At 48.4% G+C, this 19,814-nt stretch overlaps 1 protein-coding gene across 4 annotated transcripts in view; it reads left to right on the top strand.

Moving 5' to 3' along the window:
• The window catches only part of Erc1 (ELKS/RAB6-interacting/CAST family member 1), a 273,287-nt gene extending 264,370 nt beyond the window's left edge, over positions 1–8,917 (top strand). For 3 of the 4 annotated variants that reach the window (XM_051203828.1, XM_051203831.1, XM_051203829.1), the window contains one exon: positions 8,693–8,916. In XM_051203828.1, coding sequence (XP_051059785.1) covers positions 8,693–8,830 — 138 coding nt within the window. In that variant the 3' untranslated portion in view covers positions 8,831–8,916. Of the gene's footprint in view, positions 1–8,692 lie in introns of all 4 variants that reach the window. The other variant, XM_051203830.1, reaches the window with a different exon arrangement.
• Positions 8,918–19,814: the final 10,897 nt, after the last annotated feature.

Here is a 19,814-nt window from a genome sequence, read left to right as displayed (position 1 = left end):
AAGGAGGCATATTGAGTTAGAAATATATATATCCTTCTACTCTAGACAGGCAGTATGAGCCCAGCTATTTGAGAGGGTGGCCTGAGCCTAGTCATTGGGTCCATCCTGAGCAACATAGAGAAATCTGAACTGTTAAACAGACAGCCCTTGAATTTGTTCTATGGAAGAGAATTCTGTCATTGTCTTATCTGTCCCTCACTGACACTCCTGACTAGGATGTTCTTGGTTCCCCTTATTCATCATACTGTCCCAAGCTCACTGGGACTATAAAAATGGCATAAAGAACATATTCCAAATACAGGCTTCCTGCATTTCAGCCTTGCAGAAAAACAAAAACACTGGGTCTTTTTTTTTTCTCCCACAAATTCATCAGTGCTGTGTGTGTGTATGTGTGTGTGTGTGTGTGTGTGTGTGTGTGTGTGTGTTATACTTTAGTCATGATTGTATCCCACCACCCCATGCCACTAGCCTCTTATCCCCTCCCTCTTCTCACCCAAATCCCTTCTTCCTTACTGGTCACTAGGGCCTTACCTAATGTAGTTTCTATTACCGTGATTCGCACTGGGCTTGAGTTCTAAAATATGAATACATAGTATTTTGTAACTGGCAAAACTCTGCAGTTGTAGCGATAACAATGCCTTTTAGTTCCCAATTGCTGTATTTTCCTTTGCATTGAAAGGAGCCCAATGAGCGCTCGAGGTATTTATTTACCATGTCAGAGTACCAGTTAATTTTTAGATTGAGCATGATAAACAAAGTCTGTCATCTCCAACGTCACTTCCCACAGATAAGGCTATCTCAACTAGGGAAGGAAGGAAATGTACACAGCTGAAGCTGTGGAATCCATACCAACAAGCCCTTTCTGACACTGTGCTCCCAGTGCCTTCGAACCTTTGGAAATGAGAGTTTCCAGTTCAGTTATGGTATTTGAAATAAGTTACCATTAGTTCTCTTTCAGAGTTTTAGATGTTATTTTTAACTAAAGTTCTGATGGTACTGACCTAACTGGCACTATCTAGAAATAGAAGTCCCTTAAAGTTCTTCAAGACAGTGTCTCCTGTGATGTATGCCTGAACACATGCAGGTAACAGTGGCTGTGTGTTCTAGCAATTCTCAAGGGGAAACAGGTGTACAGTTTCAAATAGAAATATGAGTGGCTTCCCAGAATAAAATCAAAAGGGGACCCTAATAGATAAGCAGTTTTCAATATTCATGCAGACATTGCTGCCACCTCCCACTACACGCACCACTACCGCCCCTAGCTCAAAGCCTCCCCATCCCAGACCAGGAAAAATACTGACACAGCCTCCCTGCCTGATCCAAAAAGTCATGGCTATTTTTAATTGCCCAGCTCTCCACTCTAGCCACTTACCAGGCATTCTAGCTATTGTTGTTGGGGCCAGGCATTCTAGCTATTGTTGGGCCTACTGCCATAGAAGTGGTGAGAGCCTTCTGATTCTGAGTCAAAAGATGGGCCTTGCTCACTGCCATAGTCCCAATATGGAGAGTTAGAACGGGCTATAAATGGTCAGTGGGTTCCACAGCATTGTATACCAACAGCAATCTTTTAGCTTCCTCCAGCTAAACAACACCATATGGGGGCTGTGGTAGTTTGCATGTAATTTGGCCCCCATAAGCTCATAGGGAGTGGCACTTTGTTAGAGAAGGTATGGCTTTGTTAGAGATGGTATGGCCTTGTTGAAGGAAGTATGTCACTGCAGGGGTGGCCTTTGAGATGTCATATAGTCTAAGCCATGCCCTGTGCCTCGGTCTACTTCCTGTTGCCTTCTAATCAAGATATAGCCAGAACAATGTCTGCCTGCATGCCACCACACCCCCTCCATGATGACAATGGACTGAATCACTGAAACTGTAAGGGAGCCTCCCAAATTAGATGTTTTACTTACAAAAGTTGCTGTGGTCATGATGTCTCTTCATAGCAATAGAAACCTTAAGACAGGGGCTCACATAGGAATTAATCTCCTTAATCTGAAGGCTGGAAATCTAAGATCAGGGTGTTGGTTCTGGGATCCTTTGCTCTGGCAGCAGACTTCTCGCTCTGTGTTCATGTGATCTAGGCTCTGTGCATGCATATCCCTGAGGCCTGCGTGTATCCAAACTACTACTACTTACAGCACCAGACATAGCGGTTAGGGCCTACACTAAAGGCCTTATTTTAGTGTAATCACCCTTTAAAGGTCCCATCTCCAAATACTGCCATACCCCTAGGCTTCAGCCTGTGGCTGGACCCAGCTCAGTTCATAAAAGCATCATGAGGAACTACTTCAGAGCTAATTGCTATTGGGCCACTGTTTCAGGGTTTTGATTTAGCTGATTTCCATACCGGCTAAAGAAAATGCATTCCAGATAAGCCTTGAGGTTTTGCCTTCCCAAAAGTAAGAGATACTACAGAACTTACACCCATGAGTTACACAGGACTTCCTCAGGGACCCATACGAGGAGCACTCTATGGCAGGGCCTTTCTGGAAGAGCTGTTGTAAGCCACAAAGCTACAACAACATCACTAATGAATGAAGTCAGGAACATTGGGGGATTCAGTGATGGTACTCTTCTGTACAGCACAGAAACTGCCCTGCCGCCCTGCCCTCCCTTTGACACAAAAGGATGCTAAGCACAAAAGGAAATGCTGAACCTGGCATATACTCGCTGACTAGAGGGGAGCCTTTAAGTTCAGCCCTAAAGCTCAGGCTTTGGTGAATAAAATTTTTCATGAGATCCTTCTTAGTGAGAGATAATGGTTTTAATGTTATCAGTCTGAGTCCTTTTTTTTTTTTTCTTTTAGTCAAACTGTGAGTCAGATAGCAGGCTAGTCTTATTTCTACCTTGGCAAAAAAAAAAAAAAAAAAAACATGTGACATGATGGTGGCTTTAAGCTAGTGTGATGAACTGGGCATGGTGCCCACTCCAGTGATCCTAGCATAACCAGGTCAGTCTTGTCATGGCAGGCCACAGGTGATATTAGCGTGTCATCATTCTCCAGACTCTCTGACTTCGTGCTGTGCGATACATCTAGAGTCTGTGGGAAATGACTTACGTTTCAAGGCTGAAGCAAAACCAAATCTGATCAGCATTCACTCCCAAAGGAAAGTGTTCCACAAATGAAGCTCGGAATGCAGCAAGCAGAAGGAAGGGCTCTTGGGGAGATAAGGTACAGAGTCCCTGGGCCCTGCTGAGACCCAGAGCAGGTGCAGTGGAGCTCTCAGGAGCTGAAACTTGAGGCTAGAAATAGCGTGTGGCTTCCCATTGGGTGTGGTTGTTCCACTCTTATATGATAAGGCAAACCAGGATGGACTCTGCTTAGTCAGACAGCATGAAGTCTGGAAAGAATTTGAAGAGCGCATATCTCAAGACAGCTGAAACCAAACAGGTGAAATGCCTCGTCCGAGATGGGGAAGCCAGCTGGCATGTGAGGCTTCTGTTTCAGGTACTGGCCCACTGCTGCTTCCTCCAGCCTGAGTAAATTCCCAGTGTGTCAACCCCAGCAGGAACTGATACTGAAATGTAGGACATCTTGTCAGGCTGCTGCCAGAGTACTCCGTGCCAGCGTGGGCTGAGTGTGTCTCAGGGTAGCACAGTTCCGTGCGCCTCCCGAGCCTGTGGGTCTTTCTGCAGAAAGGGGGATAGTGAATGCTAAGGCGTATTTATTTAATGCCTTGTAGGGCCAACACTTCATTCGTTCCCTGTAGGATTGTAGAACTCTTAGTGTACCCTATTTAATGTCATGCAGCCATCAGAAGTGGCCCACCGACACTGGGGATAATAGCACAAGGCCACTTCTCTTGAAGGCTGAGCCCACATTTTCCATTTAGGCCAAAGCTGTGTGAGGGTTGCAGGTCTGAATGCCATCACTTTGCCATACTTCTTGAGGAGCTGTGCTCCTAGCATGGAGAGCCTTAAATATTCTTTGAGCCAGATTAGACTGGAAATATCCCAAGAGTCTCTGTCCTACCCTTCTTGATCTGTGTAATTACTGACTGCAAATGTCTAAGATGTCAGAGGTTGTGGGAATATTTTTCTTTTAACCCTAACCTTCCTTAAGGAGCTTTCAAATCATATCCCATACTTTCTTCCCTTCGGCATGCTAAAATTAGTAACATGCAACCCTGCCCCTGTCCACCTCCATGCCAGCCAAATGAGACACAGCATTCCATATCACACCATGTGATACTTGAGTCTCAACACTGTACATGGTCATCTGTGAAGTGTTTACCATGTTTGCCCAGGGACCGCTTGGATGAGCCCAGCTGACCCCAGAGTCTGGTCATTAATAGACCCCTTCCTTGGTTCTGTGTTCCTGAGCCAGGAGTGCTTGCCTCTAAAAGGGTCATCCTGCCACTTCCTCCAGGAGTGACCACTCAGATAATATATCAGGTTTGCATTAAAATTAGAAAACGCAGCAAGGTGAGCCCCGGAGCCTTTTCAGGCTTTGCCTATCACTGACAATAACGTGGGATTCCACATGCTGGAAAGAACAGTCCTGGGAGTAGGCATGTTGTACACATGCCACAGTGGCTGCAAGGCTCTTTTCTCTTACCACTTGGCCAGAGAGTGAAGCGGGCCTCATGCTGCTTTTATATTTAAATCTCAGCTGCAAGAAGGCCTATTCTTGCCACCCCGACAGCTTCAGCATTAGATTTCCTAACCCATTGTTTGGGTTGGGGGGGGGGCTCGGTGTCTTTTTTCACCCTTTCCCTTTTGACACTCTTCATTTCTGAGAGCCAAACCAAACGCATGGGCCTGGCCGCCACCCTGCCCGGGTCTGTGCTTCCCAGAGTGCTGTTGTTGTGATAGATCCCTTCAGCAGGAGGGAGGCTTTCTTTCATTTTGATAATGGTGGGCAAGTCTCATTTCATCTCAGTTAGCAGACAGTGAAAGATAAAGCGAGGTGCTGCCACATCAACTGAGAAACGAGACTCAGAGTTCTTGGTAGTTGGAAATGTTTGTTAGAACATGCTACTGCAAGCCCACATACACCACGTCCCCAGTTTGGTAACCTGTCCTTGTGACCACCTACCCCCAGCCTCAGGACTGTGCTTCTGTTCAGTAAGCCACCAGAGTTTGAAGGGGACAGTATGCCACAGCTTCTGAGGATGTTTCTCCATAGGAAGTGATTTCCATTCTCTTGGCCCTTCAAACTCAGTGTAATCAAAGCAATGTGAATGAATGCCCTGTTGAGTTTCTGCTATTCCCACTTTTTTTTTTTAACATATTTTTTTTGCGGCTTTCACACCATGCATCTTGATCCCATTCATCTCCCTTTCCCTTCATATCCACCCTCTGCCCTTACAATCTTCCTCCCCGCCCCCCATCATGGAATCTGTAGTGAGACACAGTAATTCTCACAGTAAACCCTTTAGTCCATGTATCTTTACTTGCAAGTATTCACTGCAGAGTCATTAGTCTGGTTTGAGGCCTCTGGTTTCTGCTTAGTAACCAGTGACAGCTTCCAAGACTGGTAAACAGGACCACACTGTCGTTGTCGTGGGCACCGTGTGCTTATCCCTAGGCACCAGATCGCACATGCAGAAGACTTAAAGCAGTTAGACTTGCCGCTTTCATGCAATCCAATCTGCATTTGGAAATGTTGGTTTGTTTTAGCAGAGTATACACTTTCTGTTTTCTCTTCTGGAGGTAATGCCTCTGTAGTCATTTTCCAGTTGTCCCTCTCCCAGTGTCTGAGTGACAGCCTGAGTAGCTAGAACGCAGGCATGCCCCACCACACCAGTTCTGCCATAAAATCTGGAAGAGCAATTTTTGAATGGATATTTACATATAAAGGAAGTACGGTGCTGTGATATGGAGCTTCAGGTTACAGAAGGATCTGGCTGGCTCATAGGAACAAACCTACTTTTGTAGGTTAGCAAAAACTGTCCTGTTCCAGGAGTGTTTCTGGTGTTGTGTACATGCAAAGATTTCAACATGCACAAAGAAAATTAAGTCTAGAGAGAAAGCCATGGGAGCACGCTACCTACAGAAACCAACCAACAACAACCAAAAAAGCTTAGTACCTTTCACTATAGTACTTGCAATAAGGGTCAGTCTGACATCCTGTAAAACAGAGTGTCTCTCAGCTTCCCTCACTATAATGGCTGTGTGAACCTGTCACCTTACAGAGGGAGGAGGTGTGCTGGGTTCAGCTTCAGGAGTTGCGCTCATGATCTGTAGCAAGGCAATTCTACTCTCTTTGTGCTGGAGCACACAGAAAGAGAAAGATCAGCCCAAAGTCCTACAGTCCCCTACAAAGGCACACCTCCTCCCAGTGACCTGTGACCTTCAACCTCTTAAAGGTTCAGCCATCTCCGAAGTAGTGCTCCCACCTGACTATGGGTTAAACCGCCTAACACGGTGGTTCTCAACTCTCCTGATGCTGCGGTCCTTTCATACGGGTTCCTCATGCTGTGGTGACTCCCAACCATAAAACTATTTCTGTTGCTACTTCATAGTGTAACTCTGCTACCGTTATGAATTGTAATGTAAATATTTTTGGAGCTAGAGGTTTGTCAACCCCCGGGTTGAGAACTGCTGCTCTAAAACCAGGAACTAAAATAAATAATTCCTCCTTTAAGTTGTTCATGCATCAGGTATTTTGTCCCAGCAATAAGAAAACTCTAATTCAAAGTCCAGTGGACACCATGTTATTAATGTAGCATGTTAGTGTGTTTTTACAGTTGCTTACTGTCTTAAAAATATCCCCGTGGTGCTGGGGGTGGAACCTGGTGGTAGTCCAGCATGCACCAGGACCTGGATTCTGTCCCCAGAACCCCCAAACACAAGATAGAATTTTTTTTTTTCTTAGCTCTTATGTTTACACATCAGAATAAATTTGGGATTTGACTTGGAAACATAGTGCACTGTTTCCAACTAACAGTTAAAACAGTTAGGCTCCTGTCTTAAACCTTTTAAAGGTACACTTAGATTTAGCATGGTCTAAGTGGCCCTGGGTTTCCAGGTCATGGTCAGTAGTCAGCAGAGGGAGGGCTGTTAGTCTCTCCCTGACTGCCACACTTGAGAAGCACATCATTCTAGCTCATTCTTGGCTTAGAACATCTAGAGTCTAATGCACAGTGAGACCCTGAGAATGCTACACTGCCCTTTAATCTGCTTTTTCTGGGTGATTTATCCAGTTTATGACAGTAATATAATAGTTAACCTTTTTCAGGCATTTTTGGTGCATTTGGCATTATCCTGTCCTTCAGCTGTGATTGTCATTAAGTCCTGTAAAGCAAGTCTGAAAATGTTACTGCTGCATCTTATGGAAGAGAAGACTGGCAGAAGGGATGTCAGCCAGTAAAGGGCACTGCCCCTGAGACCCAGGCGTCCTAACTGTGTTCTAAACTGTACTGACACGTCTCGCGTTCCTACCTTCCTTTCCTGGAGCGCTACCTGGCATTTAAAAACACCCATTTTCTGTCTCATTCCTGGGCTGGCACTGTCACAGTGGTTTCTCTTTTCCTCACAGAACCCTACTCAGACAAGGCTGAGATGTGTGTTTGCCTCCCCTACCCCTGGGTCCTCCCTCTCTCTTAGCCCTGTTAAGTTAACATTCCGAGTAACCTTCTCAGAAGTTGAAGGCAGTCTTATCACCGTGCCGTTTCAAACTGGAGAATTTCCTTGTAGTTTGCACGAGATTGGGTTGAACTGTAGCTTCACACACAGTCTCTTCAACTCCATCCTCCTCTACCCGCAGCCCGCTGTAGGGTCCAGCATACTGAATGGAGTTTTGATCTGCCTCTGATCTCCCAGATAATCCCACTGTGGCTCTTGAGACCCAGATCCTAGCCACCTTTAATGACTCCTCCTCAGACTCCCCAGAATGAATCAATTGTGTGTTTTCTCTCACAGCATGTCCTCGTGCCTCTGTGGTAGTTATTGACATGTTTGCTCTGCCATCCACCTACAGCGAGTTCCAGGACAAGGGCCCGATCCTGTTGTCTTTAAACACCTCTCGTACTGTAGACACTCAGTAACTGTTAGAGGTTTAGGGAACTGTCCAGTGGATTCTGAAAACAGCAGAGCATTGGGAATGATGTGTCTCTTCTGAGCAGTGAGCTATGATACCTGTCAAATAACTAAGCAGTCTAAGGGCCCTGCTGAAACACAACCATGTGTAGCAAAGGGAAATCTCGCTTGGGCAGGAGCAGCACATGGACTGGAGGTCCTCAACCCATTTGTGCTGTGAGATCAGAATAGTGGACGACACAGCTGTCCCCATGAAGTCAGCACTATAAGTTATAGTGGTTGGCCTTGAACTTAGCGATGGGTCTTATATTCATGGTGAAAGTCTAGGAACTTGTGTGGTTTTTTTTTTTGTTGTTGTTGTTGTTGTTTGTTTGTTTGTTGGTTGGTTGGTTTGGTTTGGTTTGGTTTGGTTTGGTTTGGTTTGGTTTGGGTTTTTCAAGACAGGGTTTCTCTGTGTAACAGTCTTGGCTGTCCTGGAATTCTCTTTGTAGACCAGGCTGGCTTTGAACTCACTGAGATCTGCCTGCCTCTGCCTCCCAAGTTCTGGGGTCAAAGGCATGTGCCACCACTGCCTGGCTTGAAACTGGTGTGTTTTGATAGTTCATTTTAATGCAGGGAGGTCAGCCCTGTTTGTCATTTGTTTCCTGATGAATCCCCACTCAACACAAGTGAGTACACTCCGCCTGAGCGCTGCCTCTCCTTTTCCTTTCAGCTTCAGAGTGAGCTGGAGAAAGTCGAAGGGGACAATGCAGAGCTGCAGGAGTTCGCCAACACCATTCTTCAGCAGATAGCTGATCACTGCCCTGACATCCTTGAGCAAGTTGTCAATGCCCTGGAAGAGTCCTCCTGAGGTGCTCCAAGGAAGGTGACCAAGGAGCCAGAAAGGAGACCCTGAGGAGCAGGGTCTGAGCCGCCTCTGTACCAGACCCTGCTGGCTGGAGGTGCGAATCCAGCCCATCTGTGTCTCTTGTCATGATCTGCCTTCTGCTTTGAATGTTGTCTCTGCACACATCTCCTTGGTCTCCATGAAGAGCTGCCCTTGTCATCAGCAGCCGAGAGCTGGGGAGGCCAGCACTCTGCCCTTCCAGGAACAGGAAGCCAGAAGCCCATCTGGCTCATCTGGAGTCCACGCAGAGTTCTGTGCTTTGAGAGAGCTCAGTGCTGAAGCATTGGAATGCGTGCTTTCTCCTCAGAAGGTAGAAAGTGAGGGGGCGGGGGGGGGGGGGCGGGGACGAAGAGAAGAGCGCTCCTCTGCGTTGCCCCTCATGTCTGCCAGCCTCGCTTGCCGATGACCATCGGGTAGAGGCAGGCCTCGTGCAGCTTAGCTCTGGCCTGTTGCCTGTCTCGGCTGCACAGCTCTCAGCTGACAGGAGGATAATGTACACAGTGTCACCCGGCTCGCTCTCGTTAGACCCTTGGCCTTGCCACGCTTCACTGTTGGGTTAAATGTCTGCCCTGAAGAGAAGAGGGTTTAACGCCAAGGCCCTGCTGTCACTGCTTGCAGCTTTGCCCCTCAGGAGGGGCCACGCTGACCCCTCCTGAACATCGCCCGCAATGCTGCCTGCTCCCTCCCCCTTGCCCCAGGCTACTGTAGGGCAGGGGTTGCCACACCATGTGCCAGATACCATGCCCGCCTTCTCAGCTCTGCTCTAAAGGTCAGCCTCAGGGCCGCAGCCTCATGCCCTGCCTGGAAACTCCTTTTGGCACAACTGAGCTTGTCTTATACACATTCCTCCCTCCATTCATTCATTCATTCATTCATTCAAAAAATATTATGAAATGCCTGCTGTGTGCACTTCAGTGTGTGAGGCACCCATCTTTAGAAAAGTCTCTGATAGGGAGAGGTGTGGGAATCCTGTAAGACACGCTTAGTTGAATCATGGTGGTGAAAGCGTGCCTACCTTCTCTTTTCTAGACCAGCATCCTTTGTTCCCAGTATTGATTCATCCGTAGGCTTGGGTGGCTGAGCCACCTCTTTGCCTGCAAGGTCCCATTTAGCAATTCAGGGTCTTTGCTGTCGGTGTTGTTACCCTGAAAGGTGTTCTGTACCTGTCCATTTGTGTCAGCTGGCTGTTAACACATGCATGCATACCACGCCATGCTGAAACCAGGTGCAGATGACAGCTATCATAAGCAGGCTCTGAGAAAAAGACAGTGTGGCACACATCTGGCCCTTTGTCCCCTGACGCAGATACCTGGTGCTACCATCTTCTGATGAGGCCGCTGAAGTTCTTTGCCTTGTGTTCCCTCCTCTCTGCCCAGCCACACTCTCAAACGAATTTAATGCTGCCTGTAAATCCCTCTCGGCCCTCAGCCTAGGACACTCACAGCCTGCTTCCCTCCTTCCCTGCCATAGTGTTTCCTTGTGTGAGATGCTGAGGCATGTTCCTCACAGGGGTTGAATGAGCTCTACCATGAGCCGCACTGAGACCTTTGCAGAGGTCCCAGCCTGGCCAGGAGCATGGAGACATGGCCAGAAATGAGGGTCAGTGCTGCTCCGTTCTCTCAGTTCTTTTTGTTAACTCCCCATCGGTCCTGTAGAAGATCTCAGTGTTTCAGGATAGGAAAGTCAGACTCTGATTTTTTTGCCCAGAACATCAGGAACCACCACCAAGTAACAGATTCACAGGCTACTGACACTGTCCAGCTCTCTCCAGCTGCTCTGGGAGGGATCACCCCAAGCAGGTGTCCTTGGTGTTTGCTAGCAAGGGTCACTGTCTGCCACTCGTACCTGCTTCCTTCTCTCTACTCTAAAACTTTCCCCCATCAGGTTCCTCCAAAGAGGCTTCAGGAGTCTTCTGGGCCACATGCTTGTTGGGAAGGCAAGTTTGTAAGATAGACATCGTCTGATCTCTGCACCATAGCAAAGGGATTTCCTCCTCAGGTGTGATCCAGTGACTCAAATGCTTCCAGAGGCTGTGGAACTAAAGTTGAACCATAAACATGGCCTTTGTGTTAGGGGAAGTTAATAGGTTATCTGGCATTCAGATATTACTGACTTTATGTCATTCATTGGGCCAATACTTACCTAACTGCCATTGCACTAAGTCGTCATCCCATGGCTGCCTTCATGCACTTAGGTTCCCCAAGACATCTGGCCTTGATAGCTCACTGCAAGTTGGTTAGGATCATCCCCATCACTTCATTCCATTACCAGACCTCATACCCTTTGCACCTGAAACACCTCTACCCCAAATGAAGGTCATCATGAAGATGACAGTAAGAAATGAGGGCTGGAACCCAACCTGCAGCCCCTAGCTAATGCAGCACCATATGAGCCCTGCGCTCCTCAGTAGGTCTGTGTCCTAGGTCTCCGTTGAGTGGCTGGTGGCACATATGAATGGAATTGGCAAGGACTTAAAGACCATTAAAGATGGAGAAGTCCGAGTGGGCTTCAGCAGCCGGAAATGTGGAGGGCATCCTCCAGTTCCTGTCAGCCTTTTTTCTCATTCATCTTCCTGAGGCCTGAGCGTACCTCTTCCTCACCTGTGGGCCCTAGAAATTGCAGAAAAGCAGGCTGGACGACGGTTTTGCAGGTCATGCTGTGGCTGGCCACATCCCATCCATGTTTGGCTTCCTGGGAAGAATATGTTGGCTCACTTTCTCCCTCGCGAGAGATGAAGTCAGCGCAGATGGTTCTCACGTGCTACTGTCCTGCCCCTCACAGTTGACACTGGGATTGGTTTGGCATCACACCCTCCTGTTTGAAGCACAGGCCCACTGGCCTCCCTCCAGGTCTTTGAAGAAGGGCCAAAGCAAGGCTATGTAGACTGTGACACTCACAGGCCTAAGTCCCAGCAAGCCCCCTGTCAGCAGGACCGGTAACGCTCAAGCCCGCCTCCCCAGCCTCACCTCCTGCCTGCAGAGTCCAGAGCCCAGGAAAAGGAGCAAGAAGGATGAGGCAGCTCCACAGGCCTGTTGGGCACCCACCGTCACTGCCAGTCTCGGAGCTTTTGACCATTCAAAGACATGTTCCCTCCTGTGAACCAAGACATTGTTCAGGGAAGAAGAAAACGTGACCCGGATCCTTCTGAACAAAATGGCTGTCTGTACTCTTTTTAAACAGAAACTTTCCAAACTTTTTAGTGTCAAAATTGTAACCAAGTGTCTCTTGATTCCTCCCACTGTGTTTGGCAAGTGCTGTGACCCTATTGTAGGTATTTCTCCTCCTGCCTCTTTTGAGGGAGAAGTGATTTTCGGGGTGGATTTGGGGGAGCGGGTTATCTGTCCCATCCTGTCACCTCTCGTTTCTCTGCTTTGTCTCTGATATTGTCTGTGTGATTCAGAGAACTGGGGCAGTTACATTGTGTCCATTGTTGAGAATATTAAAATATTAAAAAGTAGTTATAGAACTGAAAAATTAAAGAGCTGTGTTTTTAAAAATGCAAACCCATAAATAATCATGTTAACAAAGGAATTCAAGCTATGGGCAGCCTCGCTCCTCCCCTCCAGGTTGGTGAGGTGGTAGCCAAGCAGCCCTTGGGAAACACACTGACCACACTTGAGGTAGGTGACTGCCTGGGAGCAAGAGACACCTGCTCAGTGGAGAAATGAGAATCTGGGCCTCCAAGCCTCTCAGTCATGTCAGGGTTTTCTATACATCCTCAGGACCTCTGAGTAGAGACTTCAAAGTTGGTGACCCCAGAACCACCCTCACCCTCACATTGGATCAAGCCTTGTGTGCCTAGTGCTGTGTGGTAACTTGGGCTTGGGCCTGCTTACCAGGCCACAGGTCCTCTTCCTGCCCACTTGGTGCTATTTTATCGTGACCATCCAACAGGGCAGCCTGGTCTCCAGAGCCTGCAGCCAGTACCGAGGATGGCCCTCAGAACCTGACCCTCTCTGGCTTCAGATCCTAGATTCTTCCCTTTGAAGCTTTTTAGACCCAAACCCCCTTGGTTCCAGAAATGCCAGAGTCAAGAAAGGAAGTGAGCCAGGCTGGGGCAAGGAGATCCACCCCTATGCCACAGTGAGCACACCAGCCCGGCCCCTCCTCCCTGCCACGCCAGTATTACATCCATCTCTTAAAGCATCTGGTCCTGCCTGAGGCACATGCCCTCCATCGGGCCAGCTGCCCAGTGCAGACCAGAAACCTGCCTTGCACCGCAGGCTGTCCCACGATGGGGACTTTGCTCTGAACCCCTACTTCAGAAGAGGCATGTTGCACTTTAGCGGGGAACCCAGAACGCTGGGCACCGGCTTCCTGTAGCTTGAGTCCCTGTAGAGAGCAGTGGTGGCAGCCTGATGGCTTGTGTGAAGCAGCTGCAGCTGCTGGCCTCAACTGTGCATATGCGTGCAGTTACTAGCGTCGAATTGCCAGCCTGATGATATTACAAAGACATTGTGTTCTGTTCAACTTTGCCTTGGTAATTATTGTAAACACTTTGTTCATTTTTTTTCTTTCTTTTTTATTCACGAACTAAATTCATCAGGAAATTATAAACTTATTTCAAAACTGTGTGCTGCAGCCTTCTTTAGTCTCTGCCAGCCTGGTCACACCCCTGTGATGAGACTGGTTATGGTCTGGGAAAGCAGGAGACCAGCAGTCCCCAGGAGGCCATCTCCAGTGGCAGCCCACAATCTGTGCAGTCCAGGTTCAGAGAGATCCACAGCAGACTGACCATTTCTAACCCCCTTTTTCTTTTCACCCTACTCCAAAGCAGTGAGTGTACATCCGATCTGAGTACATTATGAAAGTGTCCATCACCCAGGAGGAATAGGATAGTTTACACTAAGATGGTAGAGGACGAGATGTGGCCAGAGCTGGGATTCCCACTTGAGGGTGTGTTCCGATGGCCACCTCAGTTGTGGGCTGCTTCTGCAAGTGCATCATGAACGCCAAGAGTGAAAGTCAGGAAACTCATGCATAATTGTGGATGTCATTGTCTGCTCTGGGACATCCTGAGACCTTATGCCCATAAGAATTGTTCTGGGGCATTTTAGGGAGCTTATATTCTGATTAATTTCATGTCTCTGTCTATGTTAGGGAGGAAGAAAATCATGCTGAGCTTGGCACAGTGGCTCCTGCCCGTAGTACTCAGGAGTCTCAGGCGGAAAGGTTCAGAGACCAGCCTCTATGTCCTCTGTCTTCTATGGAAATTGCGGTCCTTGGATGTGTTAGTCGGTAGAAATTGAGAAATGAGAGAATCAAGCATGTTTGGGTCCTTTTCTTGGCAGTGCACTGTGCAGACATAGGCCAGGCAAAGGAGTGCCTGGTCCTGTTCAGGAGCTGAGCTGCACCTGGTTGCATCCTGAGAAGTAGGAACAGTGTGGCTAACAGAGTGAATGCCATGTTGTACAGCCCAAGGCCACAAGTATAAGCAGGCAGTACCACTCAGCAGTTTCCAGGCTTTCCCATCCATTATCTCAAACTAACTTACTCTCCCGTCCACCAGTACTTAGCTACAGAGCATCACAAGCTTGCATATGATGCATATAAACCCATTCGGGTACACACAATCTTTTTTTTAAATAAAGTAATAATAAAAACAGACATGAGAATAAAGCACAATTATGTTTTCCTTAATGAAAGCTCCTTGAAAGCACAAGGTTACTCTTCTGCATATCTGTGAACTATTTTAAAGTGATCCAGCTCTGTGTTGGAGAGAGTAAGGAGCAGGACATAGCTGCAAAGAGATTGGCCAGTGAGTGGGTGCTGGAAGCTAGGTCTCCAGCTCTCAAGGTCTCCTGGCAAGCCTTGCTCCCTTGTCTGAGGTCTGAGATTCCTTGATCAGCCGCGGGAATCACGTCTCTACTGTGTTTTCCCAGTCACCACACATGGGCCTTTTCCCAGGACCATGCATCCTATTCGAAATGGCTTCCAGAGTACACATCACTCAGCTCACTGCCTTAACTCCTGTCGGAGACATCTGGGTACAAAGACCAGTACTTTAAGCCTGTTTTCTGTCTGCCAGGCTCTGGTGATGGCTTGTCATATCCCATCTCCACGACAGTTCTTTGGGAGAGCCTGTTACCCATTTCCCAGATGAGACACAGATAGGACGAGGATCTCAGGCCAGCCAGCAAAGGCGTGGCAAGGGTTCTTCTGCGTTGGTGCTGTGCTTGCTTCTGGGCTAGAGGAAGACACTAGTCCCAGTGCCAGCTGCTGGGGAAACCCAGGAACAGCCGCACTTTGTAGATCCTCAGGTTGGTCTCTACAAGATGAATTTGACCCCTAGTAGTGTCAGGATTGGAGCTAAGAAGGTTGTGTGAGAAAAAAAAAACAAAAGTATGCAGGTGTCCAGGCTAACCAGTGGCCTTTGTGGGCCTAGAAGGCACTGCTGGGCTGGAAAACAAGACCAGACATGATGATTACAGTGTGCCTTAGATGATGGGATGTACCTGAATGGTAAAAGAACTTTGTCCTGAATGGGTGGCCAGCCTGGGAGAGCAACACCTCACACCATCAGCTGTCCGCTCTGCACAGACTCATAAAATAGGAGCACCTCACTCCTGCAGGGCTGAAAGGAAAAGAACTAAGAAGGGGAGAGAGTACCTGGCATGACAGCCCTGAAAGCCAGCACCTTGCTGGCTCTGAGGCTGGGGGAAGCTCCCCGGGCCTGGAAGGGAGAAGCGGCTAAGAACAGAACACAAGGTCCCTGCACCAAGCAGTGTCTGTCAGCACAGGGTCACTGCCTGTCAGTATTCACCATTACCTGTTCTGGTAGAGAAGAGAAAATGCAAGCTAAATAGCCCAGAGCTACACAGTCAGCTAGGTAGAGCTCTGGATCACTCCTTTGTCAATGACTTTCTGGCTCCTCACAGAGCCCATGGTCCTGTCATAGGGCCAGGACCAGGGAATGGAATGATGGCATCCGACAGAAGACTACTGCCAGCCTCACAAGGGTGGAGGCATCAGGGCCATGTGCTGGCTATGGGTTAGAGGAAACAAATGATATTATGTCTGGCCTGCTCACTATCAAGTTGGATATGAGTCTCGTGTTGTTAGGCTTTGGAACACCATTGATTTCCTGGGAATCGGGCAATTAATCACTTAACATCCTAGTCATCTCAGGCTAAATTTTATCAGGAAGGATTGATGTAGGCTGGTAGCGCCACATCAGTGTTCCTGGTACATATTTCACCCCTTCACTGTGCCATCTTGGGAGTAGACAGGTCCACTCAGTAGCTTATGGGCTGCCGTGCCGAGTTTGTTTGCCCCAAAAGTTCATGTGTTGGAAACTTCCAAATTTGTGTTGATGGTATTAGAGGTAAGACTTTTGGAAGTCAATTATGGTTCAATGAGGAAAGAGGCCCTAGCTGGCACACTACCCCATCACCAATATGGTGTCTCCTGCCGTGTTAGCCTGTACACCTAGGCCCTACCAGATGCAAGATGATGTCATCCCCATGTGCTCAGACTCCAGGCAGACCAATCTCTGTCCTTCTGAAGTGCACTCTCAGATGGCACGGTACAGCATCAGAAAGTGGACTAGGTCACAGGTGGCATAGAACCTCTCCACAGCTGCATTGCACACCCACAGCCATGAGCCAGGCCCAGTGCTGTTTCTACAGCAGCACGCTGACATTCCCACAAGGCCATGCCTGCTAGGCAGAGCTGTCCCTAAATGAAAGAGACAGATGGAAACAGAATGCTGGTCCTACTAAGCAGACAAAGAACCAGCAGAAAGCTTGACCATGGAGGCAGGTATGCACAGAGTTAAAACAGAACAGGTTCTCAGCTGAGCATTGCTGCTAAGTGTGTGGCCTTGGAGACATGCCCTAAAGCCTTTGACTTCCAGCCATGTACTTTTTACAATGTAGTGCAGCCTCCAGGATTCACATGTTTATAACATGCAAACCAGAGGATGCACAGCCTAGGATATGACTCAGAGGGAGAGCCCTCGCCTAGTGTGCGGTCCATTCCCACAACATCAGGGGAAAGGGGGCATGAGAAAGCATCAAGCACATGGCTTGAAGGTGAGCTTAACACCAACAGTCATTTGTTATATTAAAGTCACTTCCGAGCCTAAGCTTGCTTTGGAAACCATGAGCAAACCATGGAGATACTGACAATGTGTTTCATCCTTCAGGAAGGCCACTGCTCTCTGAGCGAATCTGCTTCGAGGCCTAGCTCTTGCCATCTGAAATCCCCCAAGTAGAGAAATCAGCTAAAGATGATAATGCTAAGACCTAGAACATGAAGTTTCCCAGAGAAGGGAAAGGATCACCACCATGTATGTCCCAGGCTCTCTGCTGGGGACTGTGGCCCTGCCTTCCTGCAGTTCCCTGGATGTGGATGCCAGTTCCTTCCCCAGGGGAGTTATATGCCAACGGTCATATTGTTTCTGCTTTAGGAAGAAAGAAGCCCACATAGCAATGGGCATGCCTCAGCATCTGGGCCCCATCGCCTTCCTTTGTGAGGATGGGCTCCTGAACAGAAACTCTGCCTGCCCTGGCTTTTAGTCACTGTGACAAATGAGACACAGGGAGCCTGGAACCCAATATGAGACTCTTTGGTCAGGCCACCGCATCATGGAGTTGAGGCCTCAGCGGGCTGACTACCCTCTTGGGATGTCTCTAAGCTCCTTACACAGACCTAAATGTGGAGAGGACAGCAGGGCGAGGCCAGCCTCAGAGTGAGAAGCACTTGGATCTCCACCCTCTCCAGCTTGCCTCTCTTCTCCTGTCTCCTCGTTGTCGGCCACTAGCCTATGTAAGCAAGGACTGTCCTTTCTCCTGGGTCCTCTGCAGGCCTACACACACCTCCTGAGTGTACCAAGCTTGATTGCTTCCCACTAGCTTCTTATCCCAACTTGTTCTTTCCCACAGTTGGCCCAGCTTTAGCTCCAGCTTTCCAGATGTCAGGTGGGGAATCCTGCCCCCCCAACTCCCATCCCCAGACTGTGGAGCCATTAAGGCTGCGCTAGCAATGAGCCACAGGTGGGGCCTATCTGTCCTGAGAAGCAGCTTGGAGGGAGACAGCTGGGCTCTGACCCCAGCACTCAGGGTCCTGGGTGAGGCTCCTGCCGTCTGGGGCCTCCTCTCCTCCCTTGCTTTTATCCCCTGGTCCCCCCCAGTAATTCCCACAGGGGTTTCTAAGAAGCTGAACCTGCCTTAGGGGGAAAGAGCAACATCTTGGAATCCAGTGCAGGTAACAGTCCTCATGGGCTCATTTGATATCCTGGAAACTTGCCAGCCTTCTCCAGAGCATGTATGCACAAGGCATATGTGTGCGGCCCTGCCTTCACACACTTGTGCACACAGAGTATGTGTGTGCAGCTGTGCCGACACATACACAATGGCGCTGGCCAAGTGAGGGTCTCCATGTTAAGAAGGAAATGAATAAACGACGTCAACATTTTTGTTTCCCTCTGAGGCTTGCAAAGAAGGTGTTAAGAGCACAAGATTTAAATCATAAACTTTGTTAAAAAGGCAAGCGGCCTAATGCGTGACTCTTGCCAACTTGGATGTGCTCCTTGGGGTAATGCTACACTGAGCTAAGGCAGAAAGAATCGTGGGAGGAAAGGCAGGATGGGAGCAAGCCACAGAGTCAGCACAGGGCAGACCAGCTGGAGCCCAGAGGGCCTTCATGCCTTTTTCTAGTTTTCCTCCCACAGTTGCCTGGATTGATGGGGCCTCTGTGAGGCCTAAAGGACACACAGCAAGGAAGGGAAAACCTACTTCTAAGAGACCCAGGACAGACACAAATCACCCATGGGACCATTGCTTGAGGATCAGGAAAGACAGCCAGAGGGTCTGCGAACTGGACCGCTCACCTCCTCAGATCCCGGTTCCTCCCTGTCCATCTCCAAAGCTGCCTCTTCCATGGGTGCAGGAACCATGTTCAGCACTGCTTGAGATACAGGGGGCAAACGAGTCCCCTGCTTGGATGGAAATAAAATGAAGACATACACCTGCAGTGATTGTGCAGTTTGGGACAGGGTGGGGATAACAGAAGAGCTTTAATAGGGCCAGTAGTCATACTTCCTTCTAACCTAATTCTGCTCCATCACTGTCCTCCCCTTAATGGCCCGACCAGGCTCGGGTTTCACTTAGCCCAGCTTCTGGTTCTAACATCTGCTCTCCAGCACGCGGGACTTGTAAAGGCATCTCTGCCCACCAGGTCCCTGTGATCTTGTGTCATCAGATTTGTAGATGCTTCACGTCTCCCACCGTTGCCTACGCAGGTACTTCACCTCCTTCCCTGTGTACCGGGATAGGGGCCATTCTGGTTCACACTTTTAAAAAAATACAGTGAGTCAGGCAGTGTGGTGTATGCAGAATTTTCTGATCCACCAGTCAGTTCCAAATAACCACATAGAGACTTAATATTAATTATAAATGCTCGGCCAATAGCTTAGGCTTGTTACTAACTAGCTCTTACAACTTAAAGTAGCCCATATTTCTTACCTAAGTTCTACCATGTGGCTTGTGGCTTGTTACCTCATTTTCTACATGTCCTACTGCTTCTGTGTGAGACCCCTCAGACTTCATTCTTCTTCCCAGCACCCTCCTAGTCTGGCTCTCCTGCCCAGCTGCAGGCCAGTCAGCTCTTTATTAACTAATGAGAGTAATACAGATTTACAGTCTACAAAGATTGTTCCACAGCAGGTGGCACATGCCCTTAATCCCAGCACTTGGGAGGCAGAGGCAGGCAGATCTCTGAGTTCAAGGTCATTCTGGTTTACAGAGTGAGTTCCAGGGCAGCCAGGACTACACAGAGAAACCCTGTCTTTCTAGAAAACCCAAGGGGAAAATGTGTATGTGTGTGTGTTTGTGTGTCTGTATCTGTGTTTATGTATGTGTGTCTGTGTATGTGAGTGTGTGTATTTGTGTCTGAGTGTATTTGTGTGACATATGCATGCACATGTGACTTTTGAGATAGGGTCCCT

Source organism: Phodopus roborovskii, unplaced genomic scaffold, assembly GCF_943737965.1.
Source record: "Phodopus roborovskii unplaced genomic scaffold, PHOROB, whole genome shotgun sequence".
NCBI classification, from domain to species: Eukaryota; Metazoa; Chordata; class Mammalia; order Rodentia; family Cricetidae; genus Phodopus; species Phodopus roborovskii.
This window is presented reverse-complemented; position numbering and strand designations above follow the sequence as displayed.